This window comes from Fragaria vesca, linkage group LG5, assembly GCF_000184155.1.
Source record: "Fragaria vesca subsp. vesca linkage group LG5, FraVesHawaii_1.0, whole genome shotgun sequence".
NCBI lineage: Eukaryota > Viridiplantae > Streptophyta > Magnoliopsida > Rosales > Rosaceae > Fragaria > Fragaria vesca.
The window spans coordinates 8,554,190-8,570,842 of record NC_020495.1 but is presented as its reverse complement, the minus strand read 5'-3'; the positions used below and the strand labels follow the sequence as shown (position 1 = coordinate 8,570,842).

General features: G+C 38.5%; 4 protein-coding genes across 6 annotated transcripts; 3 read left to right on the top strand and 1 right to left on the bottom strand.

Annotated features, from left to right (window-relative positions):
* Window positions 1-2,195: 2,195 nt before the first annotated feature.
* On the top strand, window positions 2,196-3,324 carry LOC101293094 (short-chain dehydrogenase reductase 3b-like). The gene has a single exon (XM_004299355.1). It carries the CDS (start codon window positions 2,302-2,304, stop codon window positions 3,091-3,093), a length of 792 nt encoding a protein of 263 aa, XP_004299403.1. The 5' UTR covers window positions 2,196-2,301; the 3' UTR covers window positions 3,094-3,324.
* Window positions 3,325-4,130: 806 nt separating this feature from the next.
* LOC101290773 (short-chain dehydrogenase reductase 4-like) lies at window positions 4,131-4,938 on the top strand. The gene has a single exon (XM_004301121.1). It carries the CDS (start codon window positions 4,168-4,170, stop codon window positions 4,936-4,938), a length of 771 nt encoding a protein of 256 aa, XP_004301169.1. The 5' UTR covers window positions 4,131-4,167.
* Window positions 4,939-5,576: 638 nt separating this feature from the next.
* Window positions 5,577-7,591, top strand: LOC101292603. Of its 2 annotated transcripts, XM_004299354.1 has the most exons (5): window positions 5,577-6,082; window positions 6,176-6,309; window positions 6,666-6,813; window positions 6,888-6,994; window positions 7,140-7,591. In XM_004299354.1, exons 1-5 carry the CDS (start codon window positions 5,611-5,613, stop codon window positions 7,179-7,181), a joined length of 903 nt encoding a protein of 300 aa, XP_004299402.1. In that variant the 5' UTR covers window positions 5,577-5,610; the 3' UTR covers window positions 7,182-7,591. The 2 variants fall into 2 exon arrangements, with proteins under 2 accessions (XP_004299402.1, XP_004299401.1); XM_004299353.1 differs by having other exon boundaries at window positions 6,888-7,393.
* Window positions 7,592-10,743: 3,152 nt separating this feature from the next.
* LOC101292119 (homeobox-leucine zipper protein HAT5-like) lies at window positions 10,744-12,640 on the bottom strand. Of its 2 annotated transcripts, XM_004299352.1 has the most exons (4): window positions 12,172-12,640; window positions 11,561-11,952; window positions 11,347-11,473; window positions 10,744-11,229 (listed from the first exon to the last, which is right to left on the bottom strand). In XM_004299352.1, the coding sequence occupies exons 1-4, from the start codon at window positions 12,314-12,316 to the stop codon at window positions 11,030-11,032; spliced, it is 864 nt and encodes a 287-aa protein (XP_004299400.1). In that variant the 5' UTR covers window positions 12,317-12,640; the 3' UTR covers window positions 10,744-11,029. The 2 variants fall into 2 exon arrangements, with proteins under 2 accessions (XP_004299400.1, XP_004299399.1); XM_004299351.1 differs by having other exon boundaries at window positions 10,744-11,473.
* Between the last annotated feature and the right edge of the window lie 4,013 nt (window positions 12,641-16,653).

Below are 16,653 nucleotides of genomic sequence, written 5' to 3'. Positions count from 1 at the left end.
CTCTCTCTCTCTCTCTCTCTCTCTCTCTCTCTCTCTCTCTCTCTCTCTCTCTCTCTCTCTCTCTCTCTCCTCTTGCAGAGAACGAATTGCTGAGGAATAAACCAAAACTGAAAATTGAAGAACAAACCAAAGCTGAAGTGCGCAAGGTATGTACTTAGAGATGCAATACCAACTCCTATGAGTCTTATGACTCTTATCTAATCTGACAACAAGAACATATAGACAAATCTATAATTAGTGACAGGGTTGGTGATTGAGCCATAAGGAACTAAGGGCTAGAGCAGTTTGAAATGAATTCGTCACTAGGAAATTAACTGGAGGAAACCTGTTGTGGTGGCTAATCCTCCTACCAGAGTGATGACTTTGTGTCATATCAAAAATTTGGAAATTCCCATTCATGCATCCTATTTTCTTCTGCAAATTTGGGTAGTCATCAGCTAAACAATGCAAAAGTTTTGCAGCCATCTCCACCTTTTCTTTCCAAATCAATTATTTACTCCCCACTTTTTGTAAACTCAAATTTCTCCAACCACTTTAGATTACCCCTATTTCGAATCCAAGGCCCTTCAATGCGGGAAACAAGCTTTGCACAATACAGGATCTTTCACTCAGAAGCGGTCCACTTATCTCTTGGAGTTTCGATGGAGGACGTTGGAGCCGCGACGCGGAGGTCGCCGGAAACGCTGGAGTGAGGTCTTTGGGTTTTAGTGAGGAAGAAGAACGAGAAATAGGTCGAGAGGGAGAATGAGATGAAACATATGAGAAATAGGTTTAAGTTAGATAGAAGTGATCTGCGCCATTGATTAACAATAGATGGTCAGGATTTCTTTATGAGGAAATATCAGGAACTTTTTATGAGGAGAGGATCCCGGTTCGGTTGGTAAATGCTAGGGACATGCGTGACCCATAAGACATTGGTAAAAAGTGTCAGCATCTAGACTCTTAATCATCAAGAGGCCCGACTATCAAATGTTTGCAGGCTTCCAAATACTTTAGCCGAAAGGAAAGGGAGTGGAGCTTCCTCTTTCTTGCTTTCCTAGCGACTGATGGCAGAGCTTGCTTTTGTTAAGGCGACAAGTTAGGCTTGGTGAGGTCGGATCCGCCTCTTAGCGGGACTACGGTCCATGGGATTTTGGTCTGGTGGGCTGGTGTTGCTAGCTCGTGGTTGCCATGTCAATGTGAACGGGTGGTTCGATACAGTCGTTGTTGGATTCATTGATTGAGGAAGATTCGATAAGGGATCTTTCTCTCTCGATAAGGGACTGATTGCATGTGGTGTTGGGGTCTTGTTTCTTGTGATGTTGGTGTCGTGCCTTGTTGGGTTGATGTGTGCAATGATGGTGACGGCATGGTTTAAATTGTAATTCACACTCTCACTTTTTATTTGTGGTAACTTAAATTTTGTCTTTAATAACTTAACTTTTGTCTTCTTATGAAAATAATGACTAAAAATAGAAAATAGGTGTGTGAATTATAATTTGGAGAGTGTGGATTTCATATCTCTATTTTGTGTGGATTACATTAATTAATAGTTTTTAAAATCTGGGTATCATTTTGACCGTGTCACAAGAGTTGGGGTACCGGTACTGCTAAAACTTCTAAAATAATTTATAATCATTATTAGATTATGGAATGATTAAGATTGTCTTTTTTAGCTATTACAGCTATTACATGACAATAGTTGACTGCACAATTTCATAGTCATTAGATTATGGAAGTAAAATAAATGATGTGCTTAAGTTATACATGTCATGACAAGTACAGCAGATTGACGATACAAATTTTGGCCTACAATCATTTTTCTTATTAAAACTACGTGTATTGCCCTTAATATAGTTTGGTATATATATAAGTCATAAGTACGACTCAAAATAAATTACTTATTTTATATGAATTATTTATTGACAAAAACATACTTATGCTGCATGCAGTGGAGCCGGAAGCGAAGATATAAGATACTAGAAATGATCGGTCTCCATTAACCTATCATCTTCCTCTCTTTATTGCTTATTAAAAAATAAACAGTAATCCAAACAGATTGTCAAATATTTTGAGTACACAAAAACGAAAATAACAACAGCAATATAGCATCTTCTTCTTCATAGCTTATGCTTCGATCCAAACGTTGTAACGTACCATCAAATTTAAATAGCCAAAAACGAAATAATAATCCCCAGTGGCCAGTGGCTTTCTTGAGGCATCTGTGGTATTATTTTGAGAGGCCGGCCTATGCACTCAGCACTCCTATTAAAGCAAGCACCAAAGTTACAGAAGGCTATATAGATTCCAATTTCACAAGAAATGACAGAACTCAAGAAGAAGCTTCACGACAAGGTGGCAATAGTCACCGGTGGCGCCAGCGGCATTGGCGAAGCCACCGCACGAAAATTTGCGTTGCATGGTGCCCGTGCGGTAGTCATCGCCGACGTCCAAGACCAGAAAGGCCAGGACGTCGCCGCTTCGATCGGTCCTCACTGCAACTTCATCCACTGCGACGTCACAGACGAGGAACAAGTGAAGAGCCTGGTCGATTCAACGGTCCAGATGCACGGTCGCCTGGACATCATGTTCAGCAACGCCGGAATATTCTGCTCGTCGATGCAGACCGTGCTGGAGTTTGAGTTATCAGAGTACGACAAGCTCATGGTGGTCAACGTACGTGGGATGGCGGCGTGTGTGAAGCACGCCGCGCGAGCCATGGTGGAAGGTGGAGTTAGGGGGAGCGTTATATGCACGGCGAGCGTTGTGGCGACTATTGGATTAAAGTGGTTCACAGACTACACCATGTCAAAACACACCATTTTGGGGCTGATGAGGTCGGCGAGTATCCAGCTCGGCGCGTACGGGATACGCGTCAACTGCGTGTCGCCGGGAACTGTTCAGACGCCAATCACAGACTCCTTGGTTAACTTCAAAGATGTAGAGCAGATGACCAAGTTTACGGCGTCGTTAGGGATAGATGGAGGGAAAGAGTTTATGTCGCCGGAGCATGTGGCAAACGCAGTCGTGTTTCTGGCTTCTGAGGACTCTCAGTTTATATCCGGTCACAATCTGGTCGTAGAAGGTGTTGTAGACGGTGGCCAGAAAAGTTGATATACCAGTTCACCTCAAGTCCTCAACCTTGATGAATCGCGCGCAAACGAATAGGCACGTACTCATGCGGCCATATATGCGTTACGAAATAAACCTAGCTTCTTTCTTTTCTGTTTTCTCCTCTGTCTTTTTTCCTGCTGTGGAAAACTACTTGTGAATTGGATAGATCCAGTACAGTTGCATCATAAGATTTACATCCCTTGCCTGGTTAATGTATTAGAATTTCAGAACAAAACAACATTTAATTAGCAGAATATTCTAAATTAACCCGAAATAATTCTACACTGTACATGATGATATATACGTACTATGACATCAGTTTAAATCATTTATCTATTGGTATCATCATAAGGTTTTGATATGTGAACATATTACTTGGACTCTCTAATTAGTAATTGATATAATAACTAAATACAAAACTGTCTATTCAATTGTGACTGTTACAGTTTTGCTATACATAATCAACATTGGCTTTAATACTGGGAATCAAAACTGGCTAACCGATTGAGGTATCCATTCACTAAATGACATGGCCGGTGAGTATCTTACTGCAACTTTCTTATAAGCTATATGATAGCAATAATCATCAACTAAATAGTTTAGGCTCTCTAGGGCATATACTGGCTAACCAATCTGTCTGAATGTACTCTCTTCCTTTGTCCTCGTCTCCTGCCTTCCAACTTGATTTTTCTGGAGTGGTGTAGCACGAGGGTTTTTGTTGTAATCTTTTTTATAAATTAAAAAAAATAATAATAATAATCATCAACTAAAAGACCTGGCCAATGAGTATCGATCTCACTGCAAGTAGCTTCTCCGACCCCGATCCTTTTAAGTTATGATGACATTCATATATGAATTATCATTTATCAACTGGCCGATTCTTTAATTTTGGTGAATTTATCAGCTACTTGTCCATAACAAAGGGTCATAGTTGACTGACAGAAAAGAAGGACCTAGCTTGCTCCCAAGTCTTGAGTAAACGTTCTTTTATTGGGGAAGTGTAGTCTTATATATTCTGAAGTCTACTCCACCACCACACATATAGTTTTACAATAATTCCATCAACCCCTCGACATGAGTAACAAATTACAAGGCAAAGTAGCCATAGTCACCGGCGGTGCAAGCGGCATTGGCGAGGCCACGGCCCGCCTCTTCGCCGATAATGGAGCTTCCATGGTAGTAATCGCGGACATCCAAGACAATCTCGGCTGCCAACTAGCCGAGTCCATCGGCAACCACAGATGCAGTTACGTGCATTGTAACGTTGCCGATGAAGGACAAGTGAAGTCCATGGTAGAAGCAACGGTCAATAAATTCGGACATCTCGACATCATGTTCAGCAACGCCGGGATAATGAGCAGCGAAAAGCAGACCGTTCTTGACTTTGACATTACAGCCTTTGACCGTTTGTTCGACGTGAACGTGCGCGGCATGGCGTCGTGCGTGAAGCACGCGGCGCGTGTGATGGTGGAGGGGCGCGTGAGGGGGAGCATAGTGTGCACGGCGAGCGTGGGAGCCAACCACGGGATGTCAAAGGACACGGACTACTGCATGTCGAAGCATGCCGTGTTGGGGCTGATGAGGTCGGCGAGCTTGCAGCTGGGGGTGCATGGGATTAGGGTGAACTGCGTCTCACCGAATGGGATGGCGACGCCGCTGACGTGCAAGGCGAGTGGGATGGAGATGGCGGAGCTTCAGAAAGTATATGAGAAGTTCGCGCGGCTGAGAGGAGTGGCGCTCAAGGCGGAGCATGTGGCGAAGGCGGTGCTGTTTCTTGCGAGTGATGATTCTGAGTTTGTTTCTGGGCATGATTTGGTTGTTGATGGATCCTTTGTTCCCCCATGAAGCCCAAGTATCTCTCTTTATGATAAGCCCAACTGGTTCCTTTGGTGGTGGTGTGAAGAGGCCCAATAAAAAGCCCACTGATTTGTTTTCAACTTTTGTTTAACATCTTGTTGTATTGTGTAGTGAGTGATGCCAGTTCTAAACTGAGGTGTTTGTATAAATCATGGCTTCTTGACTTACAGAAGTTGTTCTTGTAAATTTCCACAAGTCATTCTTAAATTTCATATTTTACTAACAATTTAGGAATGTCAAAATAGTCTTTCATTTTTGAATACGTGAAATGAAAAATGACGTTATATACGCACAAGAAGTTAATCTAATGACGTAAACTTCACATTGGATGAATCGATATATTTTAATTCTTAAAATAGTTACGAAAAAATCTAAACATTCTATGTATTCTGTATGTAAATAACATGTTGCATGACAAATGTATTCTTAAAATAGCTGACATGTATATTGTCGGTGTCTTCTTGTATCATATGTCCCAAATCAACACTTTATTCAATACAATATTCCACAATAGGTGGGCTAGTGGGAAATTAAGTGACTATAGAGCGAATAATGCTATGTGTATCATGCTCTAAGCCTCTAATACATGTGAATTTCTATCAAAAACAATGTTCGTATCATGTCACGCTCTACTAGGAATGTTATCTGTAATTGAAAGATATGCAAGCCTGTGTGCTAAAATGGCCCTCATCAACGTCTCTTCGACCTCACCAAAAGACCACCTCGTTTGTCAACCCTAACCCTCCATCTCTAAGATATCAACCATATCTACCGGGAACTACTAGACAACACAGAGAAAGAGAAGCGGCGGCCGGCGGAGAAGCTGGAGAAATGGGCATGCAAATGAGGATTGGCTACCACAATCATCTCCTTCATCACAGTGCTTCTGCAGCTCCGGCAGTCTCTACGTCTTTACGCCCCTTTTCTTCTTCTTCTTCTTCAATTTTATTCCGATTTCAGAAGAACTTGAGCGACGGAAGCGTAATCAGAACGACCAAAGGAAGAAGCAGTAGTTATCGCAATTATGGGATTGTGGCCTCAAGCAACGTGGGTGCGCCGCTTTGGGAGACTTGGAAACCTGACAAGGCTTCTTCTGCTCCTTCCCTCAGCGACGTTCTGTGGCCTTCTGCAGGTTAGTCTTGTGTTTACCTGTAATTGGTGGAAATAAATGCTTATAATTCCTTAGAATCAAAGCCATTAAAATCGAGGAATTTTTGGTATATAGGGGCATTTGCAGCAATGGCGATATTGGGGAGAATGGATGAGATGCTAACACCCAAAGGAGTTTCAATGACAATTGCACCTTTAGGAGCTGTTTGTGCTGTCCTCTTTGCCACTCCTACCTCTCCAGGTGCCCGGGTATGTTCTCTTTTCTCGTCTTCTCTACAGTAAACGTTAGTCGTCCATTGCTGATGATATCGTTTTAAGTGTAGCTGTGTAAGTCTCTAAATCGTTTTTTTAGATAATATAAATGGTGGTTCAGTGAGTTACCATTGTGAGACTGAGAGTAATATTATTTTTACGTGCTGGATTCGAACCATAGACTCTATTGAAATCTTTGGTAAAAATAGCTTTGGAAGTCCAATGTTAAGGAAAAAAACGTTATATTTGGAGATAATAGGCCCAATTCCAACTTAACACATACAGAGTGCAGTTGTAGAATGTAGACAATGATCACTAGGCTAAGGTATTTGTTTTGCTATATGGTGTTACAGAAGTACAACATGTTCATGGCACAAATTGGTTGTGCAGCCATTGGGGTACTGGCATTTTCTGTATTAGGGCCAGGATGGCTTGCCCGGAGTTTTGCCCTCGCTGCTTCCATTGGTTTCATGATCTTCACACGTTCCACGCATCCGCCAGGTAATACTTCAAATGTGGTTGCTGGTGCTAACTTTCTCATTACTTGATTCTCAGTATATGCTCAATTGATGCAGCTGCAAGCTTGCCGATACTCTTCATTGACGCAGCAAAGTTGCATCACCTGAATTATTGGTATGCTTTCTTCCCCGGTGCGGCCGGATGCATTCTTCTTTGCTTGATCGTAAGTTACCTTTGTGTACTAATTACTCCATTCCAACTACAATACATTGTTTTCTTGCTTCTGTGACAGAGGCATATATATCTTCCATAACAAACTTCAGATTCGGTCTTGCTTATCTTTTGCTTTTCGGTTCCAATTCTCGCAGCAAGTGATGGTGTTATACTTGAAGGACAACTTCAAATTCTGATCTGAAAACGAAACCCTAAATGATTTGTTCTGTAAAGATTGTGATCTAATAGTTTTCTCTCATACGCCTGGATCGGTCGACTGTGGTCCTTTGTGGATTAATGGTTCCAGGTTCTAAAGTTGATGTCGTCATACAAATATCTGCTTGCCACGGACCATGGAATTTTGTAAGAAACTCCCATTATATATCAATACAAACCTCATTGTTTCATCAAATTGGCGGAAAGTGGCAGAGTAGTACTACCGGGTTTCTTGTGAAAATATCATCTTCCCTCGAGCTTAATCGAGAGTTGTACGCACCAAATGCCTTACAACTTTCAAAGAATCCATGTACAAGAATGGTATCCACGATCAAAATAAACAGGTTATTAATCAATTGTACTCGAAATAAAAGTTACCTTTTGAACCTCTAACAAAATCTAAGGTATTTCTTTCTTAAGAAATGCCTGTCATTTTGTAGTTTTTTTTTTTTAATAAAAAAAACGTTTATTAATAACTCACCTTAAAGTTGTCAGTTAAACACCTTAACCAACCAAGTTACGACTCACCGACAGTAGTTAAAGTACAAAAAACTTTTAATGTCTATTTCAATAGATTTTATGCAACAAACAACCAATGAATCTCAATTAATCGAAACAAAAGCATGATTACATTAATATAACACAACACTGAATAAAACACGATGATCCGAACATGCATAAGAAATTCAACAAAAATCAGTCTAACAGAATCGATAGCTTTATAGCTTTGATATTCTTTTCTCAAAGGAGCCTCCACCAATTTTTTTTTTTAAATAAAGATAAATATTGAAGAAATGAGGCTACTCAGGCTAGGCCCATTGACACGTGCGATGTGGGCCTACAGAAAGCAACCCGACCCGTATGACATCAGCTTTGATTGGGGACAGATGCGTCCACCATGCTCTCTGGGACCCACCCTCCATTCCGATGTTTATCTATGGCTAAACTTTTTAGTATTTAATATTTGCCTGCTAAAACAATAGCCCTTGTTTTTGACCTGATCATACTCCAATCAGGTGATAGACCGCCAGCCACGTGGGTCAAGACGGCGACGTTTGTGTGGCCAATCGCGCTGGAAGATTCCAGGAGTGGGGTCTGTGAAGGCGATGCTTTCATCCAAGCCGTCCACGTGGTGACCATATGTCGAAGCCCCAAATTCTCGAGTTTATAGATGGATGGTCGGTAACAAAATCTTTGGAGTGCCTCGTGATTCGAAGGAAGAGACACCTAGCATGTAGCGTGTGGGCAAACTGTATATGCCCTAGGCCCCTAGGGCACAGGATATATATAAGCTACAAAATATTTTCAATGTTTGTCAAACAAAAAAACTAAAATCAAACGTTCTTTAAGTCCTATCAATATCTTTAGAGAAAATTTGTCGAAATTGTATGTCAACTTTGCTCGACTATTAACTTCGATGACTCAATTTTACTAAATATTAAAATTGTATCTCAACTTTTAACACCGACCTATTTTTGGTATCTGATATAGTTAAGAGAAATTTGTATAAATGATATATAAATTTTTACTCTTTATAAATTTTGGTATATCAAGTTTTAAAAATATCAGATTGATATCTCATGTTTCTATCATGATCTAAGATTTGAATATATAGTCATTAAAATGACTAATTTACCCTCAAACTAAAAAAATAAGATGACCAATTTACCCTTAAATTCTCTTCTTCTTCTTTTTCATATTCCAATTTTCTTTTTTTGGCTTTTTATATTTTTAAGAACGTAGAGAAAAAATTAATCGTCACTTTCTCCTTGCTAATAATCAATTCTTTATCTCAATCATTCTTGAATGTTAACAGCAACAACAAGATCCTTGAGTGTCAGCGGAAACAATAAAAATTGAACTTCTGTATGTTTCCCCTTTTCAATCTTTTTCAAGTTTATAAATGTCAACCCAAATCATCAAATTCCAGAACCTCTTCTAATATTTCTAGAATATGAAAACAAATAAAAAAAAACTAAGAAAAAAAAGAGAAATTATGGTAAATTGGTCATCTTAATGACCATATATACCAATCTTAGGTCGGGATAGAAACACGAGATATCATTCTGATATTTTCAAAACTTGATATACTAAAGTTTATAAAGAGTAAAAGTTTGTATACCATTCAGACGAATTTCTCTATCGTTAATGGCTTTAACTCCGTTAACTTTACAAGGGTATTGTTTGAACAATTTACTCATATCCTTGTGCATTAAACAAATTTGTTAAGAATATAGAATGACTGAATGAGAATGAATTCAAAACACCGAAATGATATGATCTGACCAATATTACTCAGGTTTCTGGTTATATAAGTTTAGAAAATCTAGTCGTATATGTTGGGATCCAATATTCTGGCTAGTTTAATAATCATTTATGAACTAAAATATCCTTGATTAATATATATAATGGCTTGACCAAATGACTTGAAGTTTATTGGAGAGTCTCCTATTTCAGGATGACATGCAAACTTAAACAGTTAAACCACGCGTGATGGAGATGGTTTGGCCAGTGATTATCAAAATGCTTGATGAATCTATCAAAAATTGACATGCAGCTTCAGATATATAGTTATATATGGTAATCATCACTTGTTAATTCATTTGGCCAGGGATGTAAAAGAAGAAAGAAAAAGATGGTAAAGAGGGAACTCTGAAACCAGAACAGAAAAAGATGTATCATCATGTGGAGGAGTTCGATCATCCTCCTCAATATTACTCTAAGATGTTAAATAAACCTTTACCTTGACATGAAATGCACGTTTGATGTGCTTGCATAGACCCAGTTTTGGTGTCACAACAAGTAGTTGCCAACAAAACCAAATTACTTATTTGCCAAAATGATCACACAAGAGCAAGTCCTCTAAAACACTTTACCTTCTATGCAATTTGGCCAAGGATTGTAATCCTCAACAAGATAAGCAAGAAATCACCATCTCATTTGATAGAGAGGGGTTGCTTGCCAAGTTTAGTTTTCTTTCTCTTCTCATGGACCCTTTTCGATTGTGATTAGTGACTAATATTTATAGTAAATAACATGATTCTAATCTTTTTTAAAAGCATAATAATTTTGGACAGGAGAGAAGAAACTGAATTTTTTTGAGAATTTATATTGGCTAGCATGGTTGAGATTTCAAAGAGTGCAGGACAAAAGCCAAAACATGATCTTGGCCTCCACCAAACAAGGGAAACTAAAAAAAGGAAACAAAATTGTGAGTGAGCCATGCTGAAGTTGACCCCCAATACAAGAAAGGAAAAGAGCAATACCTGTTTGATGCTTTCTTCCATCATCTTCACACAGAAAAAATGATGCAGCTAGATTTGCAACACCATGCAAGTCAACTAGGAGATTGTATGTATATATATGACACCGCTTCAATATTACAGACCAGATCCAACTATATCATAGAAGAAGCTGCAGCTTAAGAACACTACTAATCATCTACATGTTCCTTCTGTTTTCTTTGGTTAAACATTATTGACAAAATTGCATCAGAAAGGCAGTTGATTAAGGGAGCATATGAAATGAGACAATGAGCAATGGAGGTCTGGAGCTGAAATGAAGTTGCATTTCCATCAAGCTTTGCTTTACATAAAAGAGAATTTTTATTTAATTACACTTTCTTACAAAACTGGTACATGAAACACTAGAGACCCCAATGGGGCAAACACTACCATTTTTTTTTCCAACAGGAACCTAAAACCACCACCACATCTGAATTGGAGTGTGCCATTGATGCATCTTGGATTCATTACTTATTCTCTCACTCATATGCCATACTATCAGATAAGAACACGATGACGCAGGAATTGTATATACCAAGAAAATCCTAGTAAGACCAGGACCAAAAGGCTTGATCTTCCACAGGGAACCCGAAATTACATGAATTTGCAGGAGGGTCTGTGTAATCGACATCTTCAAGCTTCGGAAAGATGTATGTTGGCAACAGGCTCTTGCTCAAGTTATCTTCTTCATCTTGGGAAAGATCAGACTGATCTGGTTCAAATATATATGAAGAATCACCACGCTCTAAGAGAGAAGAGTGAACCCCATCAGTGTAATGTGGGCTATCCGAATCAAATATATCACTCTTGACTGAGCTAAGATCTTCCTTACATGCCACAACTGAGAGTTTGGATACTTCACCTTCCGAGGAGACAGATTCAGCGATTGGCATCTGCTGTGGTTCTTGATGTGATTTGTTTGTATCCGATTGTTCTGAGTTTGCCCTCTCTTTATCTTTGAGCTGCAGCCTCTCCGAGAGCAGAAGAACCTAGAGAAACAATTCACACTAATAAGCAAAACAGATATAAATGTACACACAAAAAGGCAGTGAAAATTAGAGCTCACAAATGTCTACCTCAGCTTTGAGTTTATCATTTTCTTTACAAAGGCTATCGCAATCCGCCTTGAGACTATTATAGTTGGCTTGCAAAACATCATAGTCCTTCTCCAGCTGCTTAGTCTTCCACCTTGCGCGGCGGTTTTGGAACCAAATCGCAACCTGCCGAGGCTGCAAGCCAAGGTCTTTTGCAAGCAGGATCTTCCTTTCTGGTTCAAGCTTGTTTTCCAAGTCAAAGCTTTTCTCGAGGAACTGGACTTGATCAGCAGTAAGCCGTCTCTTCTTTCCAGGTTGATGGAAGTAGTCATCAAATTCCTCATCACAATTGTCTTCGTGCTCGTATTGGTGGAACATGGACCTCTTCAATCCATTTCCTCCACGAACATCTTCGAAACTCACCATGGATGAACCTGAATATAACATAACATGTAAATTAGATATACACTCATTTCTTGCTAGTTCATATAAAATTCTGATCATAGTGATCCTAGTAGGCACAAAACATTAACAAGAGCCCAAACCACGTAAATTCAAACCTTTCTTCATTCATATACAAACTAACCAATCAATCAAGAAAGACAAAACAGAGTAAGCAAGTTGAAAATAAGGATTAAGGACTGAGGAAGTACCGAGAAAAGGAGAAGTAGAGGAAGCATTAGAGGACCCAGAAAGGAAAAGAGAATCGAGAGGCTCGGAAGCGGAAGAACCTCTCTGATTCCGAAGCAAAAACGAAGCACCACCGCTACTATTATAGACCCTCCCACCGCCGGCCATGTTTACTCTTTCAAATTTGCTTTAGTTCAATATTAGTTTTTAAGAAAATTTAATCTGACATCACAAGCCTGGTTTGAGACGATGATGATCCGAAGCCGGAAAAAAGAAGCTTATGGCTTGTGGCGAAAGAAGCTGGTGATGATGATTTCAGTGATGTGGGAAGTGTGGGAACAACGGCTGCTCACACCCATCACTCAGAATAAGGAGAATCAGAGGTTCTTTGACCTTCTTGGGTTTTGAAGAAGAAGTAGCTCCCTCTGTCTAAGCTGGAAAACACAAGAGAGATGGAAACAGAGGAAGACAGAGACAGAGTGTTTTTCTCTCTGAAGTTCTAAGCTTGATGATGGTAATATAGCAGAAGATAGACATAACGAGGGTTTAATTACCATGATGCCCTTCCTTACAAAAGCATCACATTCATGTCCTTGGCCATAACCCAATTAGAAAGAATCGCTTTTCATTTTCTCTTCTTATCTTTTGGTATTTTTAAATGAAGAAGCATTTGGTGTTGAATCTTACATACAATGGAATGACAAGAAGGCTCTTGGTATTGTATCTTGTCCTATATGATTTCATAGTTTAATACTCATTGGTTGACAAGGCCTTGTCAAACTCAAACCTACATACAGAAATCAAAAACAAAATACAAGTATTGGTAAACAAAATTAAGAAGACCTTATGTCATATTAACAAAACAATAGCTTAATCTACTAGCATAGATGATCATGTCCAGTTTAACTCATGGAGGACTATATTTGAATGAAGAGGTTTTTGTTTGGAAAAAAAATAATATTTGTTAAGTAAATACCTTTATATTATAATATACCACGTTAATGTAGAAAGATATACAAAATAAGAGAAAAAAAATATAACATGCAGAACTAAAACTTTTCCCACTTCCATACTAACAAATATCGGTTGTGTTTCATTCTTGTACTATTTTAAAAGGACTACGACGACTTACATGACTCAAATGAGCTGTTCATTGCTTAAATCGTAATATATGAATTTAACATGTTGGAAACACTAATAAACCAATGCAAACATTAGCTAATGAAATTAAGCAAACAAAATATCAAATATGAATGTAAACTAGTATAATAATTAGTTAGATTTAACCATAATGAAAAACGAGTCAAAATTTGTCTGAAAATCATATAAAATCACAAGTTTCTCCATAAACACTTCCCCCTTATGCACATTTTCCATAATAATTATAAGAATCCCTTTCCCATGGAGAATATTATTTCATAAAGTTAAATAAGACGTGCAAACAACCATCTACGGATTTATAATTTTCTCCTAGCAAATACAAGTTTATAATATCTAATGAGAGCGTGGAACATATGCCAAGGGTAGAACAGTAAATTTGCAGGGAATGTAGGGTCATGGATGAAAACGAGGCACCACAGTGACTGAGTAAGAGAAAACGACAAAAGGGACTGAATTGGATTTTTCATCTCGTGAGCCCGAGTCAACATACAAATGACTCACGACTCAGGCCCGAGTCTCTCTATCACTCCGACTCGCTCGCGGCTGGTGCTACTCCCACCACTCACTCGGCTCACGTTTCAACGCGGCAGGCCCCCATTGGGCCACCTGAACAGTTTGTGGGTCCCGCCAAATGTCATTCGCCACCGGCCGTGATTATCTACTCCGGCTATGTGCTTCAACTAATTATCTGCGTCTTTTCAACTTATCTATACTATTAAAAAGACAGGCACCTAATTTGGTGTTATGGTGAAGTTCTTTTTCTGAATTACCAAAAAATCTAAGATAATAAAAAATTTTAAAGAAAATAAACATAAGTTTTTATAGGTATAACCGTAAAACACTATTAAAATTTTATGAAGAAAAAAAGACGTGGGCTGTTCCCACTTTTGGTGGAGTAATTATCTAAGAATATGATAATCATATTCATTCCATTTTAAGTGGAGCAGTTCAAGTTAAACTTCTCTTATTTGTATACTCACGTGCATATACACGGGTAAAAAAACTAGTAATTTAAGAATTTAAGCTTTTTTTTTTGCCTTTTTTTTTTTGTTGGATTAAGTTTGGATAGTCTATTTCGCAAGAAATAGAAATGCTCATATTGTAGCTTGTTTCCTTGTTTATAAATACGGATTCAAAGGATTTATACACTTATATGACTCATGGATCCGACTATGAGGACATATGTAGTTCTCGTTTGATAGTCATTACGAATAACACAACTTTTATAATGAATTTGCAACGAGTTCATTGCCTATCTAAATTTTCTTTTTGCCCTATTTGTTCTAAAGATTGGGATTGTCATTTCTGTACTGCTTAGTATCGATTTTCCTTTTTACAATACCATATTGGCATATTCCTCGACCAAAAGAGCCTCGGCCAATTTTCTTCTACCATTGATCTGCATAAGTTGGCTCATTTTTCTCACTGATTTTTCATTTGAACTAACTTGTTATATAAGCCCATCATTGGCGCTGGACTTGTTGTGAGCAGCAATCTAAGCCCATTTAGGAACCATTTGAGAAAAAGATCAAGATTCTTGATATATATGAACCCAATACAGTTGGTCCTCAATTCCTCATTGTCAGCAAATTCTTTTATCTGTGCACCCAATTGACTTGGTTCTTATTTGTATGTCATCAACGTTTAATCTTCTTTGCCTTTATTGTTTACTTCAATGAGGTATGAAGTAAAAGAAAGAAACAATGTTGTCAAGAACTCTATAGTCTATGCGATCGCGGTTATGTTTCCTAACTCTTGAATTGTATATTAAAATTGATCCAAACACGTCTAAATAAGAAACAAAGTTACATACTTAGAACGTATTGAGTATTGAGCGTGTCTAAGTATATCTGCAAGTGGCAGCTCCAACTTGTGTGTTGTGGAGGGCTGCATATGGCATGAAAACAAAGAGCATATTCAATGGAGGGGCACATTGCCTTAGGTAATATGCAAAATTGATTTCAACCCTTCATGTTGGCCACCACCATATGCCGTATGAATTTTTCTCTCAATCTTTCTATTTCAGGGCAAACTGAAAACCACTATCCACCGACTTATAGGTTTCGGTTAGAAGTGGTTCATCACTACCTCACTGTCCAATCCGGCCACCATCACATTGCTCTCATTTTTCTACCCTCTTTTGCCATTTTGTTGGTTTTGGGATCATCAGGACATTTGCTGTTGGGGGTAGACACATTTCTGGTAGAACAAACTAGCTGAAACTCCACTATTGTGATTCTGGAACTCAATGTAGTCAATATAAGAGTTATATACACCATTGAAATTTTTCTTGGCCAGTGATTGTGCAATGTGCATAGCTCCTGAATTGTTAGTTCAATGCTAGGATCACCATAGCTAAAAATATTAAAAGGGTTCGAAGATATCAAATCATATAAACTGCAACCTAGTCATGTGAAGAACTAAGCTTAATCGACTTCTGGTTTTCTTTCGAGTACCTGAAAATATAACCAACAGCACCAGCAAGTAATCTCAGCAGTGCCTATCCCCTGTGTAATTGATTGATTAGAATATAAAGTGCATGTGTTGATATATAATTAGTAGGTGATTAGACTTGGAAGGCTAGATTGTTCGAAATGATAAGTTAACTCTACTTTTGTAGCTTTCTGTGTGAGAAAGACCACTCATGCCTTGTCATGGAGTCTTGTTTGTGACTTGTGGCAAAGATATTGCCATTCCATTCCAAAAACATTCTCTCTTTCTCATCAGTTGCTTTCCAACATGGAACGAGATAAGAAAATATAATTGCTAAGCGCTCATTATCATTTGCCCTCTTTCATGCTAATTAGCAAAGTTGTATAGTAACAAAGCCGAAAAGATGCTTTTAGCCGAATAAATCTTAGTCATTACAACTTCCAGAAGACTCTTAATTTAGATACTGATAAACCTCAAGGCTGTGTTTTGCTAGAGAATACTGATAAATTCCTATCCATATGCAGAAACGATAAACTTGAATCAAAGAATGCATAGGTGATACGAGTATGATGATAAAAATGGATTTTATGTTAGGAAAAAGGGTGTCAAAGGTATCGATTTGTTCCGCTGTTATCTGCATTCCTATTCTCAAACATTGCAGGAACCTGCCTATATTTATCAGCCACTACTTTTTGAAACTAGTCAGGGAATATTGTATTTAGATTAGCATTACCATTTTTCATGTTCTCCCTGACAAAAACGCTACCTGGCAAAACCTACATTTTACTTGGAGAATCAGATTATATTCCAATCGAAAACAGAACACTCACACAACTAACTATGTTCATAAGCTGTTCAGACTCTGAGCCAAAAGATAGTGAACATTACAAAACTTGGATTCCCTTCATTAT

Bases quoted from the DNA above. Each gene is read 5' to 3' on its own strand.
- LOC101293094 (XM_004299355.1), top strand. From the start codon at position 2,302: ATGACAGAACTCAAGAAGAAGCTTCACGACAAGGTGGCAATAGTCACC.
- LOC101290773 (XM_004301121.1), top strand. From the start codon at position 4,168: ATGAGTAACAAATTACAAGGCAAAGTAGCCATAGTCACCGGCGGTGCA.
- LOC101292603 (XM_004299353.1), top strand. From the start codon at position 5,611: ATGCAAGCCTGTGTGCTAAAATGGCCCTCATCAACGTCTCTTCGACCT. The intron at 6,083-6,175 runs GTTAGTCTTGTG...TTTGGTATATAG, and splicing joins CGTTCTGTGGCCTTCTGCAG to GGGCATTTGCAGCAATGGCG. The intron at 6,310-6,665 runs GTATGTTCTCTT...ATGGTGTTACAG, and splicing joins CTACCTCTCCAGGTGCCCGG to AAGTACAACATGTTCATGGC.
- LOC101292119 (XM_004299351.1), bottom strand. From the start codon at position 12,316: ATGGCCGGCGGTGGGAGGGTCTATAATAGTAGCGGTGGTGCTTCGTTT. The intron at 11,953-12,171 runs GTACTTCCTCAG...TGTTATATTCAG, and splicing joins CTCTACTTCTCCTTTTCTCG to GTTCATCCATGGTGAGTTTC. The intron at 11,474-11,560 runs GTAGACATTTGT...TTGTTTCTCTAG, and splicing joins ATGATAAACTCAAAGCTGAG to GTTCTTCTGCTCTCGGAGAG.